Source organism: Mesocricetus auratus, unplaced genomic scaffold, assembly GCF_017639785.1.
Source record: "Mesocricetus auratus isolate SY011 unplaced genomic scaffold, BCM_Maur_2.0 Super-Scaffold_100014, whole genome shotgun sequence".
Lineage (NCBI taxonomy): Eukaryota > Metazoa > Chordata > Mammalia > Rodentia > Cricetidae > Mesocricetus > Mesocricetus auratus.
The window spans coordinates 13,668,459-13,693,218 of record NW_024429197.1 but is presented as its reverse complement, the minus strand read 5'-3'; the positions used below and the strand labels follow the sequence as shown (position 1 = coordinate 13,693,218).

Here is a 24,760-nt window from a genome sequence, read left to right as displayed (position 1 = left end):
AAAAAATGCTCAAACAAAACAAAAGGAGACAAAAAGTCCACAAAAATATCAGTTGCTCTGTTTTGTATTGACCAACTACTGTTGTGCTTATGGCCTGACCTGAAATGTGGTTAACATACGAGTGAGACTCCACAGAAGAAAACTGATATGGGGGGGGGCAGGCCCCGGTTGCAGACAGTGTCTTGTTTAGGGTGGGAGCCTGCGTCCACTTGCAGACAGTGTCTTGTTTAGGGTGGGGGCCTGCGTCCACTTGCTCCTCTTGGTGCTGTTACCCTGTGTAGCTTCAGCCTGTGAAGGCCTGGTGTGTGCTACAATCTCTGAGTGCATATGTGCATCAGTCCTGCTGCGTCTGAAAACACTGCTTCCTTGGACATATGCATCACCTCTGTCAATTGCAATCTTTCAACCTCATCTCTCACACACATCCCTGAGCCTTGTGGGGCATGCATGGGCTTTGATGAAGACATCCCATTAGGACTAAGAGCTCCAAAATCTCCCACTCTCTTCACACTGTCCAGTTGTGGGTCTGTGTTAGTTCCCAGCTACTGAAGGAAGTTTCTCTGACGACTGAGTGAGGAACTGACTTACGGGTATGGCATAATGTCACTAGCAGTCATTTTATTGCTATGTTCCTTTAGCAGAGTAATAGTTGATGGGGGAAGGCCTTCTATGCATATGTTTGTCGGATTTGTTGAAAAATAAAGCACTGCTGGCCAACAGGGAAGCAAGATCGGTGGGACTAGGATTCAAGGAGGATTCCAGGAAATGTAGTCAAGATTAGGAGTCGCCATGTGGTCCCGGGAAGAGAGGATACATGAGGCTGCATCCTCGGTAAGATAAGACCTTATAAAAATATATATTAGTAATTATGGGCTAATAATTAAGTCAGAGCTAGCCATTAAGAAACCATAGTGCGCCGGGCGTTGGTGGTGCACACCTTTAATCCCAGCACTCGGGAGGCAGAGGCAGGCGGATCTCTGTGAGTTCGAGACCAGCCTTGTCTACAGAGCGAGTTCCAGGACAGCCTCCAAAGCCACAGAGAAATCCTGTCTCAAAAACCAAAAAAAAAAAAAAAAAAAAGAAAGAAAGAAAGAAACCATAGTGCTGGACGTTGGTGGTGCACACCTTTAATCCCAGCACTCGGGTGGCAGAGGCAAGCAGATCTCTGAGTTGGAGGCCAGCCTGGTCTACAGAGCAAGTTCCAGGACAGCCTCCAAAGCTACAGAGAAACCCTGTCTCGACAAAAAAAAAACAAAAACAAAACAACAAAAAAAATGATATGAGTTCTGTCTCTTAGAGTGGGCCTTAAAATCTAATTTAAAAAGTGGTTGGTGGCCGGGCACTGGTGGCGCATGCCTTTAATCCCAGCACTCGGGAGACAAAGGCAGGCGGATCTCTGTGAGTTTGAGGCCAACCTGGTCTACAGAGCAAGTGCCAGGATAGACTCTAAAGCTACACAGAGAAACCCTGTCTTAAGAAACAAAACAAAAGGGGTTGATTGCTCCTGTAACATTTGCCACCACTGCATCCGTATGTCTTTCAGGCAGGTCACTGTTGTAGGTGGCAGGGTTTGTAGCTGGGGAGACATTGATTCTTTTTCCCTCTGGTAGCATGCAGACTGCCTTCAAGTACGATGAACAATTATTGATATTTTGATGGTCCCATTTTTACTGCTTATCCAACTCTTATAATACTTCAGAAAAAGCCAGGCAGTAGTAGCACACTCCTTTAATCCTAGCACTCAAGAGGCAGAGTAAGGTCAATCCCTGAGTTCGAGGCCAGCCTGATATACAGAGTGAGTTCTAGAACAGCCAGGGCTACACAGAAGACCCCATCTCAAGGCACCCCCTCCAACACACAAAAAAACTTTAGAACAGTTTGTAAACAGTGTATTACTGATAGGTAGCTAAGCCCAAAGAATGAACATTACTCAGGAGGAAAAATGATTTGGTGGTAACTCTATATTTTGTGTGTGTGTGTGTGTGTGTGTGCGCGCGCTGGTACCTGAGGAAACCAGAAGAGGGAATCAGATTCCCTGGAGCTGGAAGTACAGGCAAATGTGAGCTATCCAACATGGGGTGCTGGGAACTGAACTTGGGCCCTCTGGAAGAGCAGAAAATGGTTTTAACCACCAAGCCATCTCTCCAGCCCCAAGCGATGGCTATATTTTGATAAGAAAATCCTCTGGTTATAAGAATTAGGTAGAGTATCTATTGTGAAATTACTTCATATATCATTTGATAAAAACAATTCATTTGCTTTCTGTATGAGATTTTGACCTTTAGTTAACTTTTCTAGTTCTGTTCCCCTGACAACCTGATAAAATCATATATTTTAAAATATAAATGGGGCTAGAGAGATGGCACAGAGGTTAAGAGCCCTGACTGCTCTTTCAAATATCCTAAGTTCAACTCCCAGCAACCACATGGTAGCTCACAGCCATCTATACAGGCCCATATGCAGAGCACTCATATATAAAATATAAATAAATAAAATTAAGAGTCATACACTTACTATGTTGCTAGGCAACATCACATATGGTAGAAAATGTCCCCTGAATGGTAAACTAGACCTGGAATGAGAGAACTGCGTATACATTAATGAAGCCACAGTTCTGGGATTGCTGGCTTTAGGAACAGGCATGTCATACTGAGACACTGGACGAAATGTCTGAGGTTGTATCGAAGATTTAAAATCCAAGGCAGCTTCCAAACTTGTGTTATCTGCATACCGCACATGAGCCACGCCATATGCAAAGCTTCAAGGATCCGACAGGAGCATATTAACTGGTTCTGACTGGCTGCCAAGCTGTATCCCATTCTCTATCTTTCCATGGGAATCTGATGTCAACTACGGGAGCTCATGTGTCTGAAAGTATCTAAACCTTTCAGTCTACAGAGTGCCCGGAAGGCAGAGTAATCATGTTTGCCTCTTTTTCTGAGAGTAGAGGATGCCCCACAAGGGCTATGGATGGATAGTAAAAGATGTACAAGTGTCCGGAATGTTTCTTCTACCGCTAAAGAAAAATTCTGATCATACCCTAACAGTCTTTGACAACTACAGCTACTTCACAACCATTACATGTCACCAAGATGTGTTTCTCAAATGGATGCCTTCCTGCAAAATCTCCAAGCCTGTTCCTACCAACCCTCTCTCTCTCTCTCCCTCCCTCCCTCCCTCTTTCTCTGGTACTAGAGATTGAATTAGGCTGGCTTCAGAGTAATTTTTTTGAGACAGGGTTTCTCTGTGTAACAGTCTTGGCTGTCCTGGAACTCGCTCTGTAGATCAGGCTGGCCTCGAACTCACAGAGATCCACCTGCCTCTGCCTACTGAGCGCTGGGATTAAAGGCCACCACCACCCAGCTCAGAGTCATTTCTTTTTTTTTTTTCTTTTCTTATATTTTTGGTTTTTCGAGACAAGGTTTCTGTGTCTTTGGAGGCTGTCCTGGAACTCAACTCTTGTAGACCAGGCTGGCCTCAAACTCACAAAGATCTGCCTGCCTCTGCCTCCTGAGTGCTGGGATTAAAGGTGTGAGCCACCAACACCCGGCGAGGGTCATTTCTAAATTACAAAGTATGGGTCTGGCCAGGCGGTGGTGGCGCACGCCTTTAATCCCAGCACTCGGGAGGCAGAGGCAGGCAGATCTCTGTGAGTTTGAGGCCGGGCTGGACCGACAGCCTCCAAAACAATACAGAGAAACCCTGTCTCGTAAAAAAAAAAAAAAAAAAAAAAAATTATGGATCTTATTTACATTCCTTCCTACCCCTCAAGAGAACTAGATCACTAAATATGCACTTTTGAACTTCATTTTAAGTATGTATCTTGGGCCCACCCATATACTATATCTACTAGGAGATAAAAATATCTTTTTGTGAACGTGGACTGAACGTGCTGGAATGATGCAGTAATATGAACTCAGTCAGTAGTGGTCAGTGTTGGGTCCAACTGTGAATCTACTGACAGTACACACCAAAGAAGCAGGTCTCTCTTTAAAAAATGACAGAATACAATGACCCAGTTATTAGAACATACATTACACAAACTCCAAACGGCCAACTACGAATGAACAATCTGAGACATCACAGAATATTAATACAATACACACACTGGGCTTCGCAGCCTGTTTTCCTCCCAAGATTCTGCCCCTGTGTGGCAGAGTCATTAACAAAAATAGCCACATATGGTGGCTTGTATCAGCACCCAGGAAGCAGAGGCAGACAGTTCTCTCTGAGCTTGAGACTAGTCTGATTAACAGTGACTCCCAGCTGAGGTAAGGAAGCAGGGAAGCCCTGAATTAAAACAATTTAAAAACCAAAACAAGAGAAGGCCAGAGACAGGAAAGAATGGTTCTGGGGATGTAAACCTGGGCTGGAGTCTATTTCTTTCATTCTGGACTTTGCTCTTAGATGTACTTATGTGTGACTGTGTGGGTGGGAGAATGTGCACTCGAACGCAGGGCCTGTAAAGACCACAGGCATCAGGTGTTCCTGGGACAACGGTTACAGGCACCTGGGGGGCTGGGAACTGAACTTGGGTCCTACGCAAGAGCAGTAAGGACTCTGAACCACTAAGCCTTCTCACCAGGCCCTCAATTATATTTTAATTTTTGAGACAGGCCCTCGTTGGCCTGGAATTGGTTATGTAGACCAGGCTGACTTTTAATGCACAGAGATCCACCTGCTGCTGCCTCTGGAATACTGGGATTAAGGGTGTGTGACACCATGGCCTGCGGACACAGCTTCTTAAATATCCCATACTGGCCTTGAACTTGTTTTGAAACTGAGGTTGACCTTGAACTCCTGATCCTCTGGCCTCCTCTTCACTAGCCCTGGGTTCCTAGGTGTTTCCTACCATACCTGGGTGAATGTCCAAGTTTCTATGTCATAAACCTATATCAGATATTGGGCAATCGGTGAAACATCTGGTCTCAGCAACAGAACACAAAATTTAAAAATGAAAGATCATTTTAAAAACCCTGCCTTATCATATATCTAGAATTTCTCAATCTTGGTACTACTGATTTTTAAAATTTTTATATTTATTTATTTTGTGACAATGTCTTACTCTATACCCCTAGCTTGCCTAGCGATAGCTATATAAATCAAGTTGGCCTTGAACTCACCAAGATCTGCCGGTCTCTATCTCCCTGGGTGCTGGGATTAAAAGCATGTATCACTACACCTAACCCATACTGACTTTTTTCTGGGACCCTCTGCTATATAAAATGGTTCAGCAGCATCCCTGGCCTAGACCTACTGGATGCCAGCAGTTCCCTGTCCCTGCTTCAAACAATCAAAGGTAACCCTGATGACATCACATTTCTATCCAGCCAAGAAGCATTGTCTTACAGTTAAGTCTTTTTTTTTCTTTACCAGAGACATGAAGAGGTCACAAGATAGCTGAAAAAGATAGATCAGTCATGGCTCTACCCAAGGAGGTAGGAGGCAGACAGCATTCCAAATTGTGAGGTAGAAAGGTCATATTAAAACAGAAACAGGTTAAATACAGACTAAAAATATCAAATATAACTCCTGTAAGATCAATTTATACATCCACTTGACTTTCCTTTAAGATCTCTTTTAGTTCACTAAAGATAGCATCTTGCTATGTAGTATGTAGCTCTGGCTGGCCTACTGCTTGCTTTGTAGACTAGGCTGGCCTCAATCTTCCTGCTTCTGCCTCCTCAGGACTAGGCTCACAGATGCGGGCCAACATGTCCCACTGCAAATAACAGCTAATATTTGTGTTTCATGCAAAAAAAGAGTGTTTCTGGACCCTGATAACATTCGCTTGTAACTCTTGATCTAGTCAGTTAATTTGTTTTGCAAGGCTGAGGACTGAATTCATGCCCTTGCTTATGCAAGGACATTGCTCTACCATGGAGTCACATCCCGGCCCCTTTAGTCATTTTTCAGATACCATGTGGTAGAAGGCAGGCTCTATAAAACTTCCAATACTTTTAATAAAATCTCAAAACTTCGTGCATTGATTTATTTTGGGATAGAGTCTTGCTATGTATCATGGACTGGTACTGTGTAGACTGGGCTGGCCTTGGATGTACGAGAGATCTGCCTGTAATATATCCAGAATGCTGGGATTAAGTCTATTAGCATGTACCACTAGGTCTGTCTGGTACCAGTCTTTATATGATGTGGCTCACTAAGTAGCCACACCTGGGCTGGTCCATGCCTTGTTCAAGAAGATAAAGCCACTAACTGGGTGTGGGCATCAAGGTAACATCAAAATGTCAGCACTGTTTCAGAGAGCTGTCCTAGGACTCTACCACTAAGGACAGTTTAAACACCTTCCCAGGATCTGGGGTTGTGGGTCAGTAAAAGAGCATGGCCAAAGTCCTGGATACAATGCCTACCACTGAGAAAACCAAAATGAACCAAATTTTACTTTCTTTTTTTTTTTATGGCTTTTTCTCCCTTGTAGACAATTAGATATTTATTTATCACAGTACCAGGGATTGGACTCCAGGCCTTTCTAAAGACAGACAATGAGCTGGACCTCCAGTCTGCCATGCGTGGTGGGTGCGGCACACCTTTCGTCCCAGCACTGGGGAGGCAGAGGTAGGCAGATCTTTCTGAGCTCAAGGCCAACCTGGTCTACAGAGTGAGTTCAGGGCAGCCAAAGCTACATAGAGAGACCCTGTCTAAAAAAAACAGACCAACACTTGAGCCCTCAAATGACTAGACAGTACCTATAAGCCCATTTATAAATTCTTCTGATTTGTTATTGTTCAACAGGCAGAAAGACCGTGATTTCCCTGCCTTTTGAAACTGTATCAAAATTAAAGGAAGACAAGGGGATTTCTTTTAAAATCCACTTTGGGTACATAAGAAAAGTCTATGAAAGTCTTAGTCCATAATTTTTCCTGCCATTTGACACTTTGAAGACACTTGCTTTGCTAGACTTGTAACCTGGCTGTAGCATGGATGAAAGGCAGACTGGCCTTAATAAATAAATAAATCTTTAGCCAGGCGGTGGTGGCCCACGCCTTTAGTCCCGGCACTTGGGAGGCAGAGGCAGGTGGCTCTCTGTGAGTTGGAGGCAACCTGGTCTACAGAGCAAGTTCCAGAACAGCCAGAGCTGTTACGCAGAGAAACCCTGTCTCAAAAAAAAAAAAAAAAAAAAAAAAAAAAAACCAAGCCAAAACAAAAACCTGCTGTAGCCAGCTCCTTCCTTCTAGGTCTTCTGGAAGTCAAGACACAGACAACATGAGATAGGCCTGTGCTTCTCCCTAGCTCACGTCTGAGCATAAACTAGGTAAAAGAATGTCAGTGGGGGGAAAAAAAAGAATGTCAGTGGGACAAACATCCTCAGGTTGCACTGAGTCACCTCTTGGAAATGACTAAAGAAAGCAGGAGAGCATTTTCAGTTTTGCCCAAACAACTTGTTTTATGATCCCAGAATAGGATATTTGTGTGTATGCAATTGTCAAATAACCTGTGGACAGGGACACTTCCCCGACCTGGCCCACAGGCTCTCTTTTGGAGGCTCATTTAATTATTTAATTTAATTTAATCCACTGGGCAAGCGTGGGGGCCCTAACGAACTTGCAACTCATGTCAGTGTTTGTCTGCATGTAACTCCCAGCAGTTAGGAGCCTGGTCTAGGTTTAGGGAGTGTCTTTTATGACCATGTAGTCGGCCCTGCCTGCTTTTTATCAAAGCAGGTTCACCTTCAAGTCTTCGCCAGAAAATTAAGCTGTGGAATTTGTTATGAAACGCTTGGCTGGCAGGGGAAAGACTGATGCCCCGATAGCATATTTTGCCACCTCTTCAGAAAAAGGTAATGATAAAAGAATGCAGAAGGTTGAGAGAATGTGAAGCAGTGAGGTTATTGTTATTTCCCTCCGACCCAGAGTCCGCTTCTCAGCAGGATAACTGGGAAGGCTCAGGGCCAACCTTGATTCACTCACCCTCGGAATCATGCTAAAAACTTAGCAGTCTGGAATCACAAAATCCACTCTGCTAGGTAGTCTAACAAAAAAGCGAGTGTAACAACATCGAGGGGGAAACAGCCCCTAAGCTCCACAAAATGAGAGGAACGGTGGCTTTCACCGTAGAACAAACAACACCTAAAACCCCTCTCCCACCCGTTGACTGCTATGTCAGCGTCTCGTGGTCTGGCAAGTTGGGCCGGATGTGTGGCTTGTCATCGGAATCCTCCCCAGCTGGGTCATTCTCGTCACCAGACTCCACATAGATGGGCCAGTCGTCCATGTCACTCTTCTCGTGGCTTTCGGATGAAGCCTCCACCAGGCTAAGGTTGACGGGGATCAAATCCTCCTCATCATGAGCGTCTGTGACACAGGTGCAGCTGTCACACAGCCCAAAGCGCCGCAGCCCCTGGGACAGGTGGCTGGTGAAGGTTCTCCGGCAGCCTTTGCAGACAATTGGCCGGTTGGCTCTATGGACCTGTCATCACAAGAGGACACGGTGAATGCCACAGAAAAGGGGTCAAGGAGCTGGGGAGATGACTCAGCAGTTAAGAGAACTCGCTGTGCAAATGGAAGGATGTTGCTCTCCCTCCCCGAGGTGCTGAGTCTGGTGGAAAATTGGGCTACAGCTTACTCTATACCCCATCAGGGGAAGAGGCCCACAGTCTGCTGGTCCTGCCAACTCTGGCCTCACGACAGCCATCCTTGAGCAAAAACTAAGCTTTCTTGGAAAATCTGTCTGTTCCTACGCCAGTGTTAACCTTCCAAGTGCTGCCTGCCAAGCTTTAATCGGGAAAAGCAAACATCACCGAATTCTGTAAAAACCTCCGGGGGACAGAGAAGTGAAAGGCAGGCTCACCCTCGGATTAGAAAGTAGGCGAAGCCCTTGCAGCAGCAGCATCACTGAACTTACACTCAGGGCGTGGCTCCGAAGGTGCTCCTGTCGAGTGAACCTCTTGCCACAGGTCTCACAGGGGTACGGCCGCTCGCCAGTGTGCGATCGGATGTGCCTCTTGAGGATGCCCTTCTGCTTGGCAGTGTAAGGGCAGAAAGGACACTTGTGGAGCTTGACGGGGACCACCAGCACGTCACCTGAGGGATCCAACAGACTGTGAACAGCAACAACCACAGCCACCTTTCAGGGTGGGACGGGAAACCCCATCAGACCAGACAGAGCGAGGTCACCAACTCTGCTTGCTAGCAAGGGACAAGACCCCAGCACAAGCCCAACTTTGTCTGGCTCCCAAAATGTCAGAGGTCAAGTCGGCGAACTGGGCTTTTACTCTCCCCTCCCCCTCCCCCTTTCCTTACCTGTGCTAGAGATTGAGCCCAGGGCCTTGAGTGTGGTACACAGACATTCTATCACTTAAGTGTCATCCTCACACACCCAGCTTGGTTTCTGGTCTTGAACATTAGGCTTTAATAGCTGAGACATCTCTCCAGCTCATAAAAGTTTTTGGCTGTTGTTTAAAATTTATTTTTTTTTATGTTGGGAAGTGGTGGCACATGCCTTTAATTCCCAGTGTTCAAGAGGCAGAGGCAGGAGGATCTCCATGAGTTCAATGCCAGCCTGGTCTACAGAGTGAGTTCCAGGGCAGTCAGGGATACACAGAGAAACCCTGTCTCAAAAACAAAACGAAGCCGGGCGTTGGTGGCGCACGCCTTTACTCCCAGCACTCGGGAGGCAGAGGCAGGCGGATCTCTGTGAGTTCGAGACCAGCCTGGACTACCAAGTGAGTTCCAGGACAGCCTCCAAAGCCACAGAGAAACCCTGTCTCGAAAAACCAAAAAAAAAAAAAAAACACGAAATGGAATAGGTGTGGTCTTGCTGGAGGTATCTGCCAGGGTCATGCTTTGAGGTTTCAGAAGGTCAAGCAAGGCCTAGGCTCTCTCTCTGTCTTTTTCCTGCTGCGTGCAGATGGAGATAGAGAACTCTCAGCTCCTTCTCCAGCACCAGGTCTGCCTGTAGGCTGCCATGCCTCACACCATGGTGATAATGGGCTAAGCCTCAAACTGTAAGCAAGCCCCAATTAAATGTTTTCTTTTATAAGACTTGCCATGGTCATGGATGGTGTCTCTTCAGAGCAACAGGAACCCTAACTAAGGCAAGTAGTTTGCTTGGTAAGAGATGAGCAGAGAAGTGTGAATACATGTACCATAAGGCACAGTAAATGTGGGCCTGTTGTAGGAAGTCAATAGCTTAAACATGATGTGCCTGGGATTCCTCGGTAGCCCTGAAAGAAATCTAAAACCTCACCAAAAGTCTCAGGAAAAAGCATGCTTTCACTTAAATTATCATAGGCACTGATTTTCCAGAACTAGCTCCAAAGACAGGAGAACGCCAATATGTGCCAAGTCCAGAGGCCAGACACCCACTCAACTGCCGTGAGTGCTTCCAAGATTAGGAGGGATACTTCCAAAAGTGGCCATCTAGACTGTGTCCAAAGCATTGAGAACCCTCTGTTGTAATTTTAAAAATCCCACAAAGAGAAGTCACGCCATACAACAAGACTCACATGGGAGGTCTAATTGAAGAGGAGAGAGACTGGGCAAAGAAAGGGGTAGAGAGGGGGCTGAAACCAGTCCCTGCAAGAGTGGTGGAAAAGAGAGAGAGAGATGGGAGGTGGGCAGGGCCCTTTTAAAAGGGAACACAGTGACTGTGCACATGTGGTGCTCTTGGCTGCAGCTGAGGGTGTGTCCTGTCAGAACCCCAAGGGCAGGCCAGTACAGATGCCTGAGTAGTAACACACCAACAAATCCTAGGAGCCCACTGGAACTATCTGGCTCGAACCCAGGAACTTTCAGTCTCAGACCAGGCAAGCTGCTATTTGAAACTAAAAGCATACTCCTGGTATCAGGAGAGACCCCTCCCCATGCTGCAGGAGGGGTGCTGGCTCAACAGCATCAGGCCCACCAAAGTCACCAGGGAAGTTCAATGAAGAAAGCCCTTGTTGACCTCCTTTATCTTATAGTCAGCAAGGCATGCTCTTCCCCTTGGGTACCAGCAGCAGTAGCAGCAACCCCACACTAGGCATTCCTGATACAGCAGACGACTCCTCAAGAATGTCTTTAACCCCTTTTTTCTGTGAGCCAAGGGATTTTTCAAGACCTCTCATAACTTCTAGAAAAACATGAACAAAAGTCCCCCCACTTTAACTGTTCAAATATTTTGATCAAAGTTAATGTGTAGCATCTTCAAGTAGATTTTTGGAGTATTATTTATTATTGTTATTATCATTGTATGTTTACAATGCTTATGTGAATGCGGGAGCACATGTGTGGATTCTATAGTGCATATGTGGAGGTCAGAGGACAACTTCCGGGAATTGCTTCTCTTCCTTCACTGTGGAATCTGAGGTTTGAACTCAAGACCTCAGGTACAGATGACAAGCGCTCTTACTTACTGTGCCAACCCTCTGGTCCTCATCTTTATTATTAAACTAAGCCAACAACACCCATCCTAGACCATCTGGTATCATCAATAAGAACATGTACAGCATTTTCATCCACGGGGATTTCTTCTAGGCACTGAAGAGCACTCACCTAAGTGATGCTGAACAGAATATTTGCTATGTGGACACAGAGTTTGGAACAGAGGGGTCTTTATTTGGTATCTATCTATCTATCTATCTATCTATCTATCTATCTATCTATCTGTTGGAAGGTGAGTGGCTGGGTCTCCTGTAGCTCAGGCTGGTCTCAAACTCACTATGCACCAAAGGCCTTAAATGTTGTCATTTCTTCCTCCTCCTCCTCTTCTTTTGTCTTTTGTTTTTTCAAGACAGGGTTTCTCTGTGTAGCTTTGGAGCCTATCCTGGCACTTGTTCGAGGTTGGCCTTGAACCCACTGAGATCCACCGGCCTCTGCCTCCCGAGTGCTGGGATCAAAGGCATGAGCCACCAACGCCCTGCTAAAAATTTTGTTTTATGTGTTTAGATGTCTTGCCTACATATATGTCTGTGCATTGTGTACACGTAGTGCTCATAGAGGCCAGAAGAGGGTGTTGGATTCTCTGGAACCAGGTCCAGGCAGTTTGTAAACCACCATGTGGGTGTTAGACAACAACCCTGGGTCCTCTGCAAGAGCAGCAAGTGCCGCTAATAATAATAATGCTCTCTCCAATCATTTATTTTTATTTTTTCCTTCAAGACAGGATATCACTATATAGCCCCTTTTGGCCTGGAATTTGCTATCTACACCAGACTGGCCATGAACTCACAGAGATCTGCTTGCCTCTTTCTCCCAAATGGGTTTAATGAAAGGTGTGTACCATCACAACTGTCGGTACCATTTTCTAGAGGACCAGAGCATCCAGTGGACTTTACTGTCCAAGGGGAGTCCTGGAACCAAGCACTCATGGACATCAAAGGTGGACCACACTCTGTGCAGGTAATGACAAGATAGACACACAGCAGGAGGACCACACTCTGTATACACAGCAGGAGGACCACACTCTGTATACACAGCAGGAGGACCACACTCTGTGCAGGTAACCACAATATACACATGCAGGAGGACCTGATATTAATCCCCAACACCTGTGAAAGGCCAGAATGGCAGCACACAAGTGTGATCCTGGCACTCGGAAGATGGAGAGAGTTGTATATGTGGGGGTCACTGGCCAGCCAGTTGAGTGAAATTAGCAAGCCGAACACTTATAACAGATCCTTCTCTAAAAACAGAGAGAGATAGATGAACATCTTAGAGCACTGGTTGCTCTTCCAGAGGACCTGGGTTCGATTCCTAACACGCACATGGCAGCTCACAATCATCTGTAACTTCATTCCTAGGGGATCCAATGCCTTCCTCTGGCTTCTGCATGAATATGATGTATAGCTATGCATGCAGGCAAATATTTCATAAATGTGAAATAAAATACATTTTCATGAAAAACAAAAACAAAAGCAGGGACTGGAGAGATGGCTCAGCAGTTAAGAGCTCTTGTTGCCCTTCAGAGGACCTGGGTTTGATTCCCATCACCTACATGGTAGCTCATAACTATAATTCCAGTTCCAGGAGATCTGACACCCTCACACAGGCATGCAGGCAGGCAAAACGCCAATGCCCACTAAATAAATAACGAAAAAACAAAACTAAAGCTGGACAGTGGTGGTGCATGTCTTTAATCCCATCACTTAGGAGGTAGAGGCTGGCAGATCTGGTCTACAGAGTGAGTTCCAGGACTGTCGGGGAGCCCTGTCTCAAAAACAAAACAAAAACAAGGTGGACAACTCTTGAGGTGCAACATCTAATATTGCCCTCTAGTGTCCACATGTATGCATGCAACACGTGTGTGCGCGCGCGCACACACACACACACACACACACGATACACAAAGAAACAATAGTCTATATACAACATGCACTCATTAATCCTTATTGACAGTGGTGGTATGAGCAGCAATGGTAGTGGTGGTAGTGATGGGTGATGGCAGTGACAGTCGTGCCGATGGGAGAACGGACGGCACAGATAAATGTTGGGAGAGAGAATGCCTGTGATCAGAACTCACCTGAGTCCTCTCTACACCAGTCATTCTGAGCATCATTCACCGAACTCATGGCCACTCCTGCACCTTCCAGTCTTCCCTCCAAACTGTGTGAAAAGTGGTGATCAGAGTCGTCTTTGCTCTGGACAGCACCGCTGCGCAGGAGAGCCTCCAGAAACTGCTTCACGTGGTAGTTGCTGTAAGTCAAGTCCAAGGCCTGGTTACTGGACAGACCGTCCTCCGCATGGGCCAGCGGGGTGTCATACTGCTGCAGCTCTTCGCCGGCTTCCACCTCCACTCTGGCAACATCAAATTCCACTTTGGGTTCAACCCGTCTGGGCACAAAAGAAAGGTCGCCGTCAGAGGCGCCAGAGCCCTGGCTGTCTTTCACCACCAATTCCAAGGGATGGCAGTCATCACAAGGGGACGCCCTTGTACACCCCACACTCCCTTCCCCCTCTCCTGGGGAGGAGACGAAGCTCTTGGTACTGCAGGAAGTCCCCTCCAGTCCTGAGCTCGGACTTCCACTGTCTATCTGGTGAGCAGCAGCAGCAGCTGCTGCGGCGGCGGCCGCAGCCACGGCCGCAGCCACGGCAGCTTCCTTCTCCATCTTTCGGCAGATGTCAAGGGATGACCTGATGTATGTCTTGCAGAAGTTGACCACGTCATTCATCTGCAGGTAGCTGGCAGCAGACATAACTTCAATCACATTCTCGCCACACAAATCCAACTTCCCAGAGTAGAGGAAATCTAAGATGGTGGAGAAGGCTTCCGAGGTGACGATGTCCAGCGAGGCGGTGCTGTGCCGCCCGCTGTCCTGAATATAGTGAATGAGCAGGGCACGGAAATAGCCGCTGTTAGCAAACAAAATGTTCCTGTGGGCCTTGAAGATGCGCCCTTCCACGATGATGCTGCAATCACAGAAAAAGTCCCTTTTCCGCTGCTCGTTCAACTCCCCCAGGAGCTTGGCGCAATAGGTCTGCGCCTCCATGTTTCCACCAGCCGCTGCTGCTCTGAAGGGGCCTGGAGCTCTGCCAAGATTTTTATTTACGTTAATTCACGAATCCCAACCTTATAAGCTATTCTTATTTTGTTCTGATTTTCGGTAGCCCAGGCTGGGTTTGCATTTTCTAAGCAGTCAAGGATGATCTAGAACTCCTTTGATAACAGGAGTGGTCACCATCCCCAGTTTATATAGTGCCTGAATGCGTGCAAGGCAGGCACTCTGTCAACTGATCTATATCCTGGCTGCAAGATGTTCATATATATCATATATTATATTTAAAAACACTGGCTCAGGGCTTGAAAGATGACAACAATTAAGAGCAGTTGTTGCTCTTGCGGATGACCTGGATTCTGTTCCTAGCACCCATATGGTGGTTCACCATCATCCTGAAGTCCAGTTCCAGGGTTTCCAAACAACCTCTACTGACCTCTATCCGCACCAAATGCTTATGTGGTACACATACATACATGCAGGCAAAACACATAAAATAAAATAAATATTTAAAAACAGTTTTTAACCAAATCACTGGTTCAATGGTTTTCATGACATAGACTGTTTTGAATCTAACATATAACTGAGTTTAAGAATAAAAAAGAATATCCCTAGTACATGAATGGACTTTGGGAGCCCAATCCACATAGAGGGATACTCTTTCAGCCTAGACACATGGGGGAGGGTCTAGGCCCTGCTCTAAATGACAGACTTTGAAGATCCCCCATGGAAGGTCTACCCTCCCTGGGGAGCAGGAAGGAGATGGGAAAGGGGGTCAGTGGAAATCAGGGGAGCAAGAGAGGGAGAGGGAACTGAGATTGACATGTAAAAGAAGTTTGTTTCTAATTTAAATTTTTTTAAAAGGGGGAAAAAAGGAACAAAAAGGGCTGGAGAGATAGCTTAGAGGTTTAGAGCACTGGCTGCTCTTTCAGAGGTCTTGTGTTCTATTCCCAGGAACCACATGGTGGCTCACAACCATCTGTAATGAGATCTGGCGCCCTCTTCTGACAGGGAGGCATACATGCAGGCACAACACTATACATAATTGCTAATTGTAAACACAATACTTGGTGTTTTACATGGATTTTTTTCCTACAACTTCTTGTATGGTGGTACACAGCTGTGATGCTTGTATTCAGGAGGCTAAGGCAGAAGGTTCAGGAGTTTCAGGCCAACCCAGAGTACAGAATGAGACCCTAAATAAATAAATGGAGGCTGGAAAGACACCTTGGTAGTTAAAGAGAATTTGCTGCTCTTCCCGAGGACTGGAGTTCAGTTTACAGCAACCACATTGAGCAGCTCACAACCACTTGTAACTCTGGCATCTTCTGTTGGCCTCAATGTGCACCCACACACATACACATAAATAAAAATGTATCTTCCAAAAAATGTAAAAAACAACTGACTGGGCAGTGATGGCACACACCTTTAATTCCAGCATTTGGGAGGCAGAGGCAGGTGGTTCTCTGCGAGTTCGAGGCCAGCCAGATTTACAGAGCGAGTTCCAGGACAACCATGGCTACACAGAGAAACCCTGTCTCAAAAACAAACAAACAAACAAAAACAACTGTAACTTGGCACTTGAGAGGCAGAGACTGGAGATCAGGAGTTGGTCATCTTTAATTTTTCTTACACTTAGCGGGGCGTTGGTGGCGCACGCCTTTAATCCCAGCACTCGGGAGGCAGAGGCAGGAGGATCTCTGTGAGTTCGAGGCCAGCCTGGTCTACAGAGCGAGTTCCAGGACAGCCTCCAAAGCCACAGAGAAACCCTGTCTCGAAAAAAAACAAAAAAAAATTTTTCTTACACTTATTTATTTACAGTGTGTGGGGGGGGGTTCTGGAATTTGAACTCAGATCATTCGGCACAATGGCAAGTATCTTTACCCTGAGCCATCTTACCATCCCCAAGTTCATCTTTTTTTTTTTCTTTATTTGGGGGCAGGGCGTTGAGACAGGGTTTCTCTGTATACCAGACCTCACTGTCCTAGAACTCTCTCTGTAGAGCAGGCTGGCCTCGAACTCACAGAAATATGTCTGTCTTTGCCTCCCAAGTATTGGGATAAAAGGTGTGGGCCACCACCATCCAGCCCTCAAGATCATCTTTGGCTACATAGAGAGTTGAGTCCAACGTGGCCTAGCATTGAGGCTGTCTCAACAAGCAAACAAAAAGGGCTGGGAGGTGGCTCAGTTGGCAGAGTGCCTGTCTAGCACCCACAGCGGCCTGGGTTCCATGCCCAGCCCCCATAAACCAAATGTGGTGGCAGACACCTACAATCCCAGCACCAGTGGGATAGAGGCAGAAGGATCAGGAGTTCAAGGCCATCCTCGGAGATAAAGGTAGTTCCAGGTTAGTCCAGGACAAGACATCCTATCTCAAATAAATAAATAAATCCCCTGTAAGTCATAGTTTTGCTCCTATTTTTCTGATAAATTATACATAGGAAATGACCTAGCTATAACAGAACCAGGACTCAAAACTGGGTTTGCTGGTGTCTAGTCAATGGATCTTTTTTTTTAAAGATTTTATTTATTATGTACACAATATCCTGCATCCATGTATGCCTGCTCACCAGAAGAGGGCACCACATCTCATTACAGATGGCTGTGAGCCACCATGTGGTTGCTGGGAATTGAACTCAGGACCTCTGGAAGAGCAGCCAGTGCTCTCAACCTCTGAGCCATCTCTCTAGCCCCTGTCAATGGATATTATGCACTGCAATCTACTCTCTGCAGGGTTCAAATGGCAGCTCCCTTCCCAAGGTGCTGATCTGCATTTAGAGATTAGCTAGTAGCCTCAACTCATTTTCTGTGGTAGTTTTAGCAGGAATGGCCCCTGTGATAATCTGAATGTAACTGGCCCCCATCTCTTAAGGAGTGACACTTTGTTAGAGGAAGTGTGTCACTGGAGGGGTGGGCTTTGAAGTTTCCTATCCTCAAGATTAACACCCAGTCTCTCAGTTGACTTCCTGTTGCCTGCAAGATATAGGATTCTCAGCTACTACTCCAGCATGCCTGCCTGCACACCGCCATGCTCCCTGTCATGATAATGGACTGGACCTCTGAAACTGTAAGTGAGATACCCCAATTAAATGTTTTCTTTATAAGAGTTGCCGTGGTTATGGTGTCTCTTCACAGCAATAGAAACCCTAACTAAGACAACCCCACAGACTCATGTATTTTGAATGGTTGGCCATAGAGACAGGCTTCGAGGTCTTTTTGTTGTTGTTGTTCCGGAACTCACTCTGTAGACCAGGCTGGCCTCGAACTCACAGAGGTCCGCCTGCCTCTGCCTCCTGAGTGCTGGGATTAAGGTGTGTGCCACCAACGCCTGGCTGTGCTTTGAGGTCTTATATGTTCAAGCAATGCCTAGTATGGCATAGTCTCCTGCTGCCTGTGGATCAAGATACAGAACTCTCAGCTTTCTCCAGCACCATGCCTGTCTTCATGCCTCCATGTCCCACCATGATAACACAATGGACTAAACCTCTGAAAATGTAAGCCATCCCTAATTAAATGTTTTCCTTTATAAGAGATGCCACGGTCAGAGTGTCTCTTCAAAGCAGTAGAAATCCTAAGACATCTTCTAGCACTATGTTGTGGAAAGACCTGGTAGATTCTTGGGCCTGTCAGCACACGACCCTCCTATGGGTTCTGGTACCTTAGGCTGCTCTTGGCCAATGTGCTGTGCATGAAGCTGACAGCATCCAGCTCAGGCTCCAGGTGTGTCAGTGGTCATGTAGGCTACTACAACCAGTGTATCTCACTCTCTGACCACCACTGACTCAGCGGTGGCACTGTGGTTTGATCAGAACCAGTGAAAAGAGATGGAACCTTCGCTGTGCATCTGAAAGGGGCACTCCCCTCTGGGAACTCGAGGAATGTGAGGAATGTGCTGCTAAGCCGCCAGAGAAACCAGCCTAACATAGGTGATAGCCCATTTTAGCTGATGAGGGGACACTTCCTAAGGCCTGGCTCAAGCTGTGCCAAACCAATTAAACCCCTTTTGCCTTAGCTGCTCTCAGAGATTGAACTCCACTATTCTGAGTTAATGCCTTCCTACTGTTTCAGTCCTGGCGGCTCTGTCAGAAGACAGCAAGCTGTTTAAAGGCATAGGCATGTCTTATTACATTTGACAGCCCTCACAGAGCCCGGCAGAGTGAGTGCTTTGGATAAAGAATGTTTGCTACATTAAAAGGCATGCTCCTAATTTTAACTGCCAGGCAGAACAAGTATGATCAAGCTTAGACTCTACCCACTGGTGAGGAAAATGTGGATGCTAGCCCTCTGCTCTAAGCCCTCCCTCCCTCTGCCATCAAACCACAGCCATCCATTAGTCCCTCCATCCTTTACCTTCGGATCCACTGAACTCAGAGGCGTCCTGAAGGCAAATACAGTCAGCTCTCTCTAGCAGTGGCTTCTACATCCGTGTGTTCAATTAACTGTGGACTAAAAATATTTAAGGGGAAAAAAGTCAAACCTGCTTTATTCATTGATTGATTCATTCATTCATTGGGAGGGGGTACTATCGGCCACAGTTATTCATGTAAAATTCAGAGGACAGCTTGTGGAAGCTCATGCTCTTCTACCATGTGAGTTCCTAGGAATCGAACTCAGGTCATCAGGCTTGGCAGCAAGTACCTTCACCCACAGAGCTGTATCGACAATCCAATTCCTGGATTTTTAGGTTTTTTTTTTCTTTTCTTTTCTTTCTTTTTTTTTAACAGTGTTTCTCTGTATTGCTTTGGAGCCTGTCCTGGAACTCTATCTGTAAACCAGGCTGGCCTTGAACTCACAGAGATCCACCTGCCTCTGCCTCCTGAGTGCTGGGACTAAAGGCATGTGCCACCATTGCCGGGCTTATATCCTAATTTTAAAAAGTTTCCTCTCCAAAGTAGTTAAACGATGTTTTAAAAGGAAGAGTGCCATCCTATATCTGTAGAATTCTTTTTAAAGTATACCTATTTATCTTTTTTTTTTTTTTTTGGTTTTTCGAGACAGGGTTTCTCTGTGGCTTTGGAGGCTGTCCTGGAACTCGCTCGGTAGTCCAGGCTGGTCTCGAACTCACAGAGATCCGCCTGCCTCTGCCTCCCAAGTGCTGGGATTAAAGGCGTGCGCCACCAACGCCCGGCTCAGCCCCATATTCTTAGCAGCTGCTGCTACTATCTTTGACAATCAAAATACTAAGTGACAAACTTGCTAGGTAACCCTGGCTGGCTTAGAACTCTATGTAAACCAAACTAGCCTCAAATTTGCCTTTGTCCTCTTGTCTCTGCCTCCAGAGTAATGAGACCCCAAAATACTATATTTAAATATCATTTTCATTCTCCCACAGCTCTAAAAGTAAACAAGTCAAATTGATAACATCAAATCTCTGTGCTAATACCCTAATGTGATATAATTTAGACATCATTTTAGAGAGGGAATTTGGCAATATTTATCAAAACTTAAAATTCAAGCCAGGAGCTAGGAAGGAGTGGTATACACCTTTAATCCCAGCACTTTTGAGAGGCAGAGACAGGCTGATATCTGAGTTTGAAGCCAGCCTGGTCTTCAGAAAGAGTTCCAGGACAAGCAGGACTATTATACAGAGAAAGCCTATCTTGGAAAAAAAAAATGCATGCCAGGTGTAGTGGCACACACTCCTGGGAAGCAGAGGAAAAGGGACAGTTGTAGGTCAGAAGTTTGAGGCTGGTAACCAAAGCATTTTAAGACCCCTGTCGCCGGGCGGTGGTGGCGCACGCCTTTAATCCCAGCACTCAGGAGGCAGAGGCAGGCGGATCTCTGTGAGTTCGAGGCCAGGCTGGACCGATAGCCTCCAAAACAATACAGAGAAACCCTGTCTCGTAAAAAACCAAAAGAAAAAAAAAAAAAAGACCCCTGTCTCGCATGTACGTTCTTGTTGAGATGGGGGTCTTTTTTTTTTTTTTTTTTGAGACAGGGTTTCTCTGTGGCTTTGGAGGCTGTCCTGGAACTAGCTCTTGTAGACCAGGATGGCCTCAAACTCAGAGATCCACCGGCCCCCACCTCCCAAGTGCTTGGATTAAATGTGTGTACCACCACTGCCTGGCTGACATTCTTTTTTTTTTTTTTTTTTTTTTTTGAGACAGGGTTTCTCTGTATTATTTTGGAGGCTCTCCTGGAACTTGCTTTGTAGACCAGGATGGCCTCGAACTCACAGAGATCCTCCTGCCTCTGCCTCCCAAGTGCAGGGATTAAAGGCGTGCGCCACCAATGCCCGGCTGGCTGACATTCTTTTTTGTTTTATTTTGTTTTGTTTTTTGTGTTTTTTTTTTTTTTCGAGACAGGGTTTCTCTGTGGTTTTGGAGGCCTGGCTGACATTCTTAATGATCTTTGTAGCAAGGATATAATTCCCATTTTGAGTTTAAACTTCTCCCTTCGACTCCGCTTCCCAAACAAACACATACAGAGTTAACTGTGCATTACAATATTCATACACTCACTGCTCTGCTAGTCAACTCCCAAATAAACTGTCTCATCTTTTTTGTTTGTTTGTTTGTTTTTTTAGAGACAGGGTTTCTCTGTATTGTTTTGGAGTCTGTCCTAGAACTTGCTCGGTAGACCAGGCTGGTCTTGAACTCACAGAGATCCGCCTGTTTCTACCTCCCGAGTGCTGGGACTAAAGATGTGCGCCACCACCGCCTGGCAAACTATCTCATCTTTAAAGAATCTCTGTTGAGCTGGAGAGATGGCTCAGGGTTTCCCAGCACCCACATGGTGGCTCACAGATTGTCTGTAACTCCATTATCAGGGGAGCCAATGCCCCCTTCTGGATTCTGTAGGCACTAGGAGCACATATGGCACACAAACATGCACCCAGGCAAAATATCCATGCAAAAGGAATTTAAAAAACTAAAAGGACGGGGCTGGAGAGATGGCTCAGAGGTTAAGAACACTGACTGCTCTTCCAGAGGTCCTGAGTTCAATTCCCAGCAACCACATGGTGGCTCACAATCATCTACAATTCAGTCTGGTGCCCTCTTCTGGCATGTAGGCAGAACACTGTATATGTAATAAATAAATAAATCTTTTAAAAAAAATTAAAAGGACACAATTATGTAGAATTATCTAGAGTCAACTGAAAATGTCACCAAAATATACAAATAAATAAAACAAGGCTGGAAAAAAAATCTGTGGCTGGGCAATGGTGGCACACACCTTTAATCCCAACACTCAGGAGGCAGAGGCAGGCAGACCTCCGTGAGTTTGAGGTCAGCCTGGTCTACGAGAGCAAGTTCCAGGACAGCCTAGACTACACTCAGAGAAACCCTGTACCCTTCCCCCAAATTAAAGTCATTACTAAGCACGGGGGCTGGAGATGTAGCCCAGTTGGCCAGGTACTTGTCTTTCCAGCCCAAGGTCCTAGGTTTCATCCTCAGCACTGCATAACCTGAGCGTCATGGTGCAAGCTTATAATACAAGCACTCTAGAGGTAGAGACTGAAGAATCAAGATTCAGGGTCATCCTTACCTATAAATCCTGTTTCACTATAGTCTGGTCTACATAAGAAACTGTCTCCAAAAAACAAGTTACTAACTATGTACATCACTGTTAAACCCCACCTTCAGGGTACCAAGCGGTGGGTCCCTTCCCCCAGAATTGCCTCAGTCTAGATTCTTCCCCTGAGGAAGCCTGCTATCAGCGAATCCACCAGCTGAGGGCATTAAAAGCCCCCCACCTCGTGGTTTTCCCCTCTTCCTTTGGGGACACCCAGGAATTCTTTGCTTAGATGAACCCTGTACTTATTAATTCAGTTTGATAGGTTTATTACATCACCAGCAGCAGGTTTCCAATAACGGGGGGACTTAAAACTTATCAATTGCCTGACAAAAGGAAGCTATCAGGAATAGCAAAGCTAATCAAGTCTAGCGCACATTCCCAGAGGGACTGTAGATGACACCACATAGCACAAACTCCTGGACCCTTAAGGGAATCCTAACTACTTTACAGGACTGCTTCTCACAAAGAGCCAAAAGCAGGGGCTGGAAAGCTGGCCCAACAGTTAAATAGAAAATACTATTTCCCAAAGGACATGAGTTCAATTTCCACTGCTCGAATCAGGTGGCTCATAGATGCCAGTAGCTGCTGCTCCAGGGGTACCCACATCTCTGCCCTCTAAGGACTGGAGAGATGGCTCAGAGGTTAAGAGCACTGGCTGCTCTTCCAGAGTTCAATTCCCAGCAACCACATGGTGGCTCACAACCATCTGAGATCTAGCGTCCTCTTATGGCATGCAAGAATACATGTAGGCAGAATACTGTATACATAATAAATAAATAAATCTTTTTTTTTTTTTTTTTGGTTTTTCGAGACAGGGTTTCTCTGTATTGTTTTGGAGGCTGTCCTGGAACTCACTCTGTAGACCAGGCTGGTCTCGAACTCAGAGATCCGCCTGCCTCTGCCTCCCGAGTGCTGGGATTAAAGGCGTGCGCCACCAACGCCCGGCACTAAATAAATAAATCTTAAAAAAAAAAAGACAGTCTGACTTTCTCTTCTCCCTCTTACCCCCATTTTTTTTTTTTTTTTTTTTTGAGATAGAGTCTGGCATGTAGTCACGCCAGCTGTGAGCTTGCTTCCATCTTCCTCTGCCTCCCTGGTGCACCACCACCACCACCACCACCTGGCTGGCCAGCCCCCTCTTTCCCACGACCCTCGTCCAGTCCCACCAACCTGAGAACAAAAATTACTCCTGAATACTTGAATTTCCTGTGCATCATTCATTAAGAAGTGCTATTTAATCGCAGCGCTCCAGAGGCAGAGGCAGGAGGATCTCTGTGAGTTCGAAGCCAGCCTGGTCTACAGAGTGAGTTCCAGGTCAACCAGGGCTGTTACACTGAGAAACCATCCTGGGGGAGGGGGGAGCGCTAAGCAAACTACTTGACAAGCACGTTCAGTATTTTCATTTTTCAGAGGGGGAAACCGAGGTTCAAAGATACAGATTAAACGTCCAGGATTCAGAATCCATACACAACTGATTCCAGATAGGAGATCCTTAACCACTGTTTATCGGTCTCCCCAAACCCTTAACAAGTCCAGCGAAAGACTGGAAAGCCACCCCTCCTCTGACCCATGGGAAGGAAGGAGACAACGGAAGAGTTTCCATTTGCAGGGGTAGAATTTCTGACCAATTGCATCTTCGGTTCTCGTGCTAAACTGCTCTCAAGAAGGAGGAAACAACCCATCCTGAATCAGACGACCTGAGGAGGCCACCGGAGGGCACAGTCCCCGGTGTCCGGATGTGGAAACCGAGGCCTTGCCTCTCCCGTGTCTTCCCCATGGACCAACTGACCAAGTGACCACCGCCGAGGCGGACGCTGGCCCAGCCTGCCAAGCCCTGGCGCTCGGGTATCGTTCAAGATTAGAATGAGCAGAAGCTGGACGACGCGGGGTGTGCCACGCACAGCCAGAGAGGCGAAGTATGTGCCTCGTGTCGGCCAGCCCCACGCAAGAAGAGTCTGTCCCTCCGCGCAGCCGGGGTCCAGGGAGTTGCTGGGCCGGGCGGTCCAAAACTGGCTGAGAAAGGCAACCATGCTTGCTACCCACACCCGGTCCCCTGAGCCAGCCTCCCGAGACGCCCGCAATCAACTTTCCTCCAAAACCAACGAAAGCCGCGGCAGCGACCGGATGCCGAGTTCTCACCTGACAACCGGGTTCCAGCCGCCGCCAGCCAGCTGTGCGTACCGACACGCCCCCCCTTTCATTCACCTGCACCCTCCGGAGAGAGGCGGGGAAGATGGCCAATGCTGGGAGACCTCGGGCTGAAGAAGGCGGGTCCTTCAGCCAGCAGGTTTGTCAATGGTCCCCGCACCCACCTCTGGAGGATGCGCTCTGAAGGTTCCTGCGTTGACGGGGTGATGGGAGTTGTGGTCTCAGCGCTCTCTTTTAAGGAACCAGCTGGTGGACAAAACTACAAGTACCAAGATGCCCAAAAGGATAGGAATCAGCGCTTGCCAAAAATAAAAAATAAAAAAAAAATAAAAAAAAGCCTTATAAAAGCTGTGGTTAGAGCGTGTACTGCTCTTGCATAGGGCCAGAGTTCAGGTTCAGGGCCACCTGTAACTTCAGCTGCAAGTAATCTGATGCCCCTTCTGGTCTCAGGGACACCTGCACGCACATGTACATACCAACACACAGACACACATGTACACAGAATTTGTTCTAAATGTTAAATTAAAAAGATAAACTAAGTGGGGTTTAAAATGATTGCCCAATGAATAAAGTGCTTTATTCACAAACATTAACACCTAAGTTTAGATTTCCAGTGTCAGCATTGCGGAGACTCGGATGAGATGGAAAGGCACTCTGGCACTC

At 46.5% G+C, this 24,760-nt stretch overlaps 1 protein-coding gene across 2 annotated transcripts; it reads right to left on the bottom strand.

Moving 5' to 3' along the window:
• Positions 1-7,153: 7,153 nt before the first annotated feature.
• Zbtb8b (zinc finger and BTB domain containing 8B) lies at positions 7,154-24,202 on the bottom strand. 2 transcript variants are annotated; one of them, XM_005079486.4, is made up of 4 exons: positions 24,089-24,202; positions 13,459-14,465; positions 8,863-9,041; positions 7,154-8,427 (listed from the first exon to the last, which is right to left on the bottom strand). In XM_005079486.4, the coding sequence occupies exons 1-4, from the start codon at positions 24,148-24,150 to the stop codon at positions 8,116-8,118; spliced, it is 1,560 nt and encodes a 519-aa protein (XP_005079543.2). In that variant the 5' UTR covers positions 24,151-24,202; the 3' UTR covers positions 7,154-8,115. The 2 variants fall into 2 exon arrangements, with proteins under 2 accessions (XP_005079543.2, XP_040612492.1); XM_040756558.1 differs by lacking the exon at positions 24,089-24,202 and adding an exon at positions 18,782-19,152.
• Positions 24,203-24,760: the final 558 nt, after the last annotated feature.

Bases quoted from the DNA above. Each gene is read 5' to 3' on its own strand.
- Zbtb8b (XM_005079486.4), bottom strand. From the start codon at position 24,150: ATGAAAGGGGGGGCGTGTCGGTACGCACAGCTGGCTGGCGGCGGCTGG. The intron at 9,042-13,458 runs GTGAGTTCTGAT...TGGATCCCTCAG, and splicing joins CTGGTGTAGAGAGGACTCAG to GTGACGTGCTGGTGGTCCCC. The intron at 8,428-8,862 runs GTAAGTTCAGTG...TTGTGATGACAG, and splicing joins TTCGGAGCCACGCCCTGAGT to GTCCATAGAGCCAACCGGCC.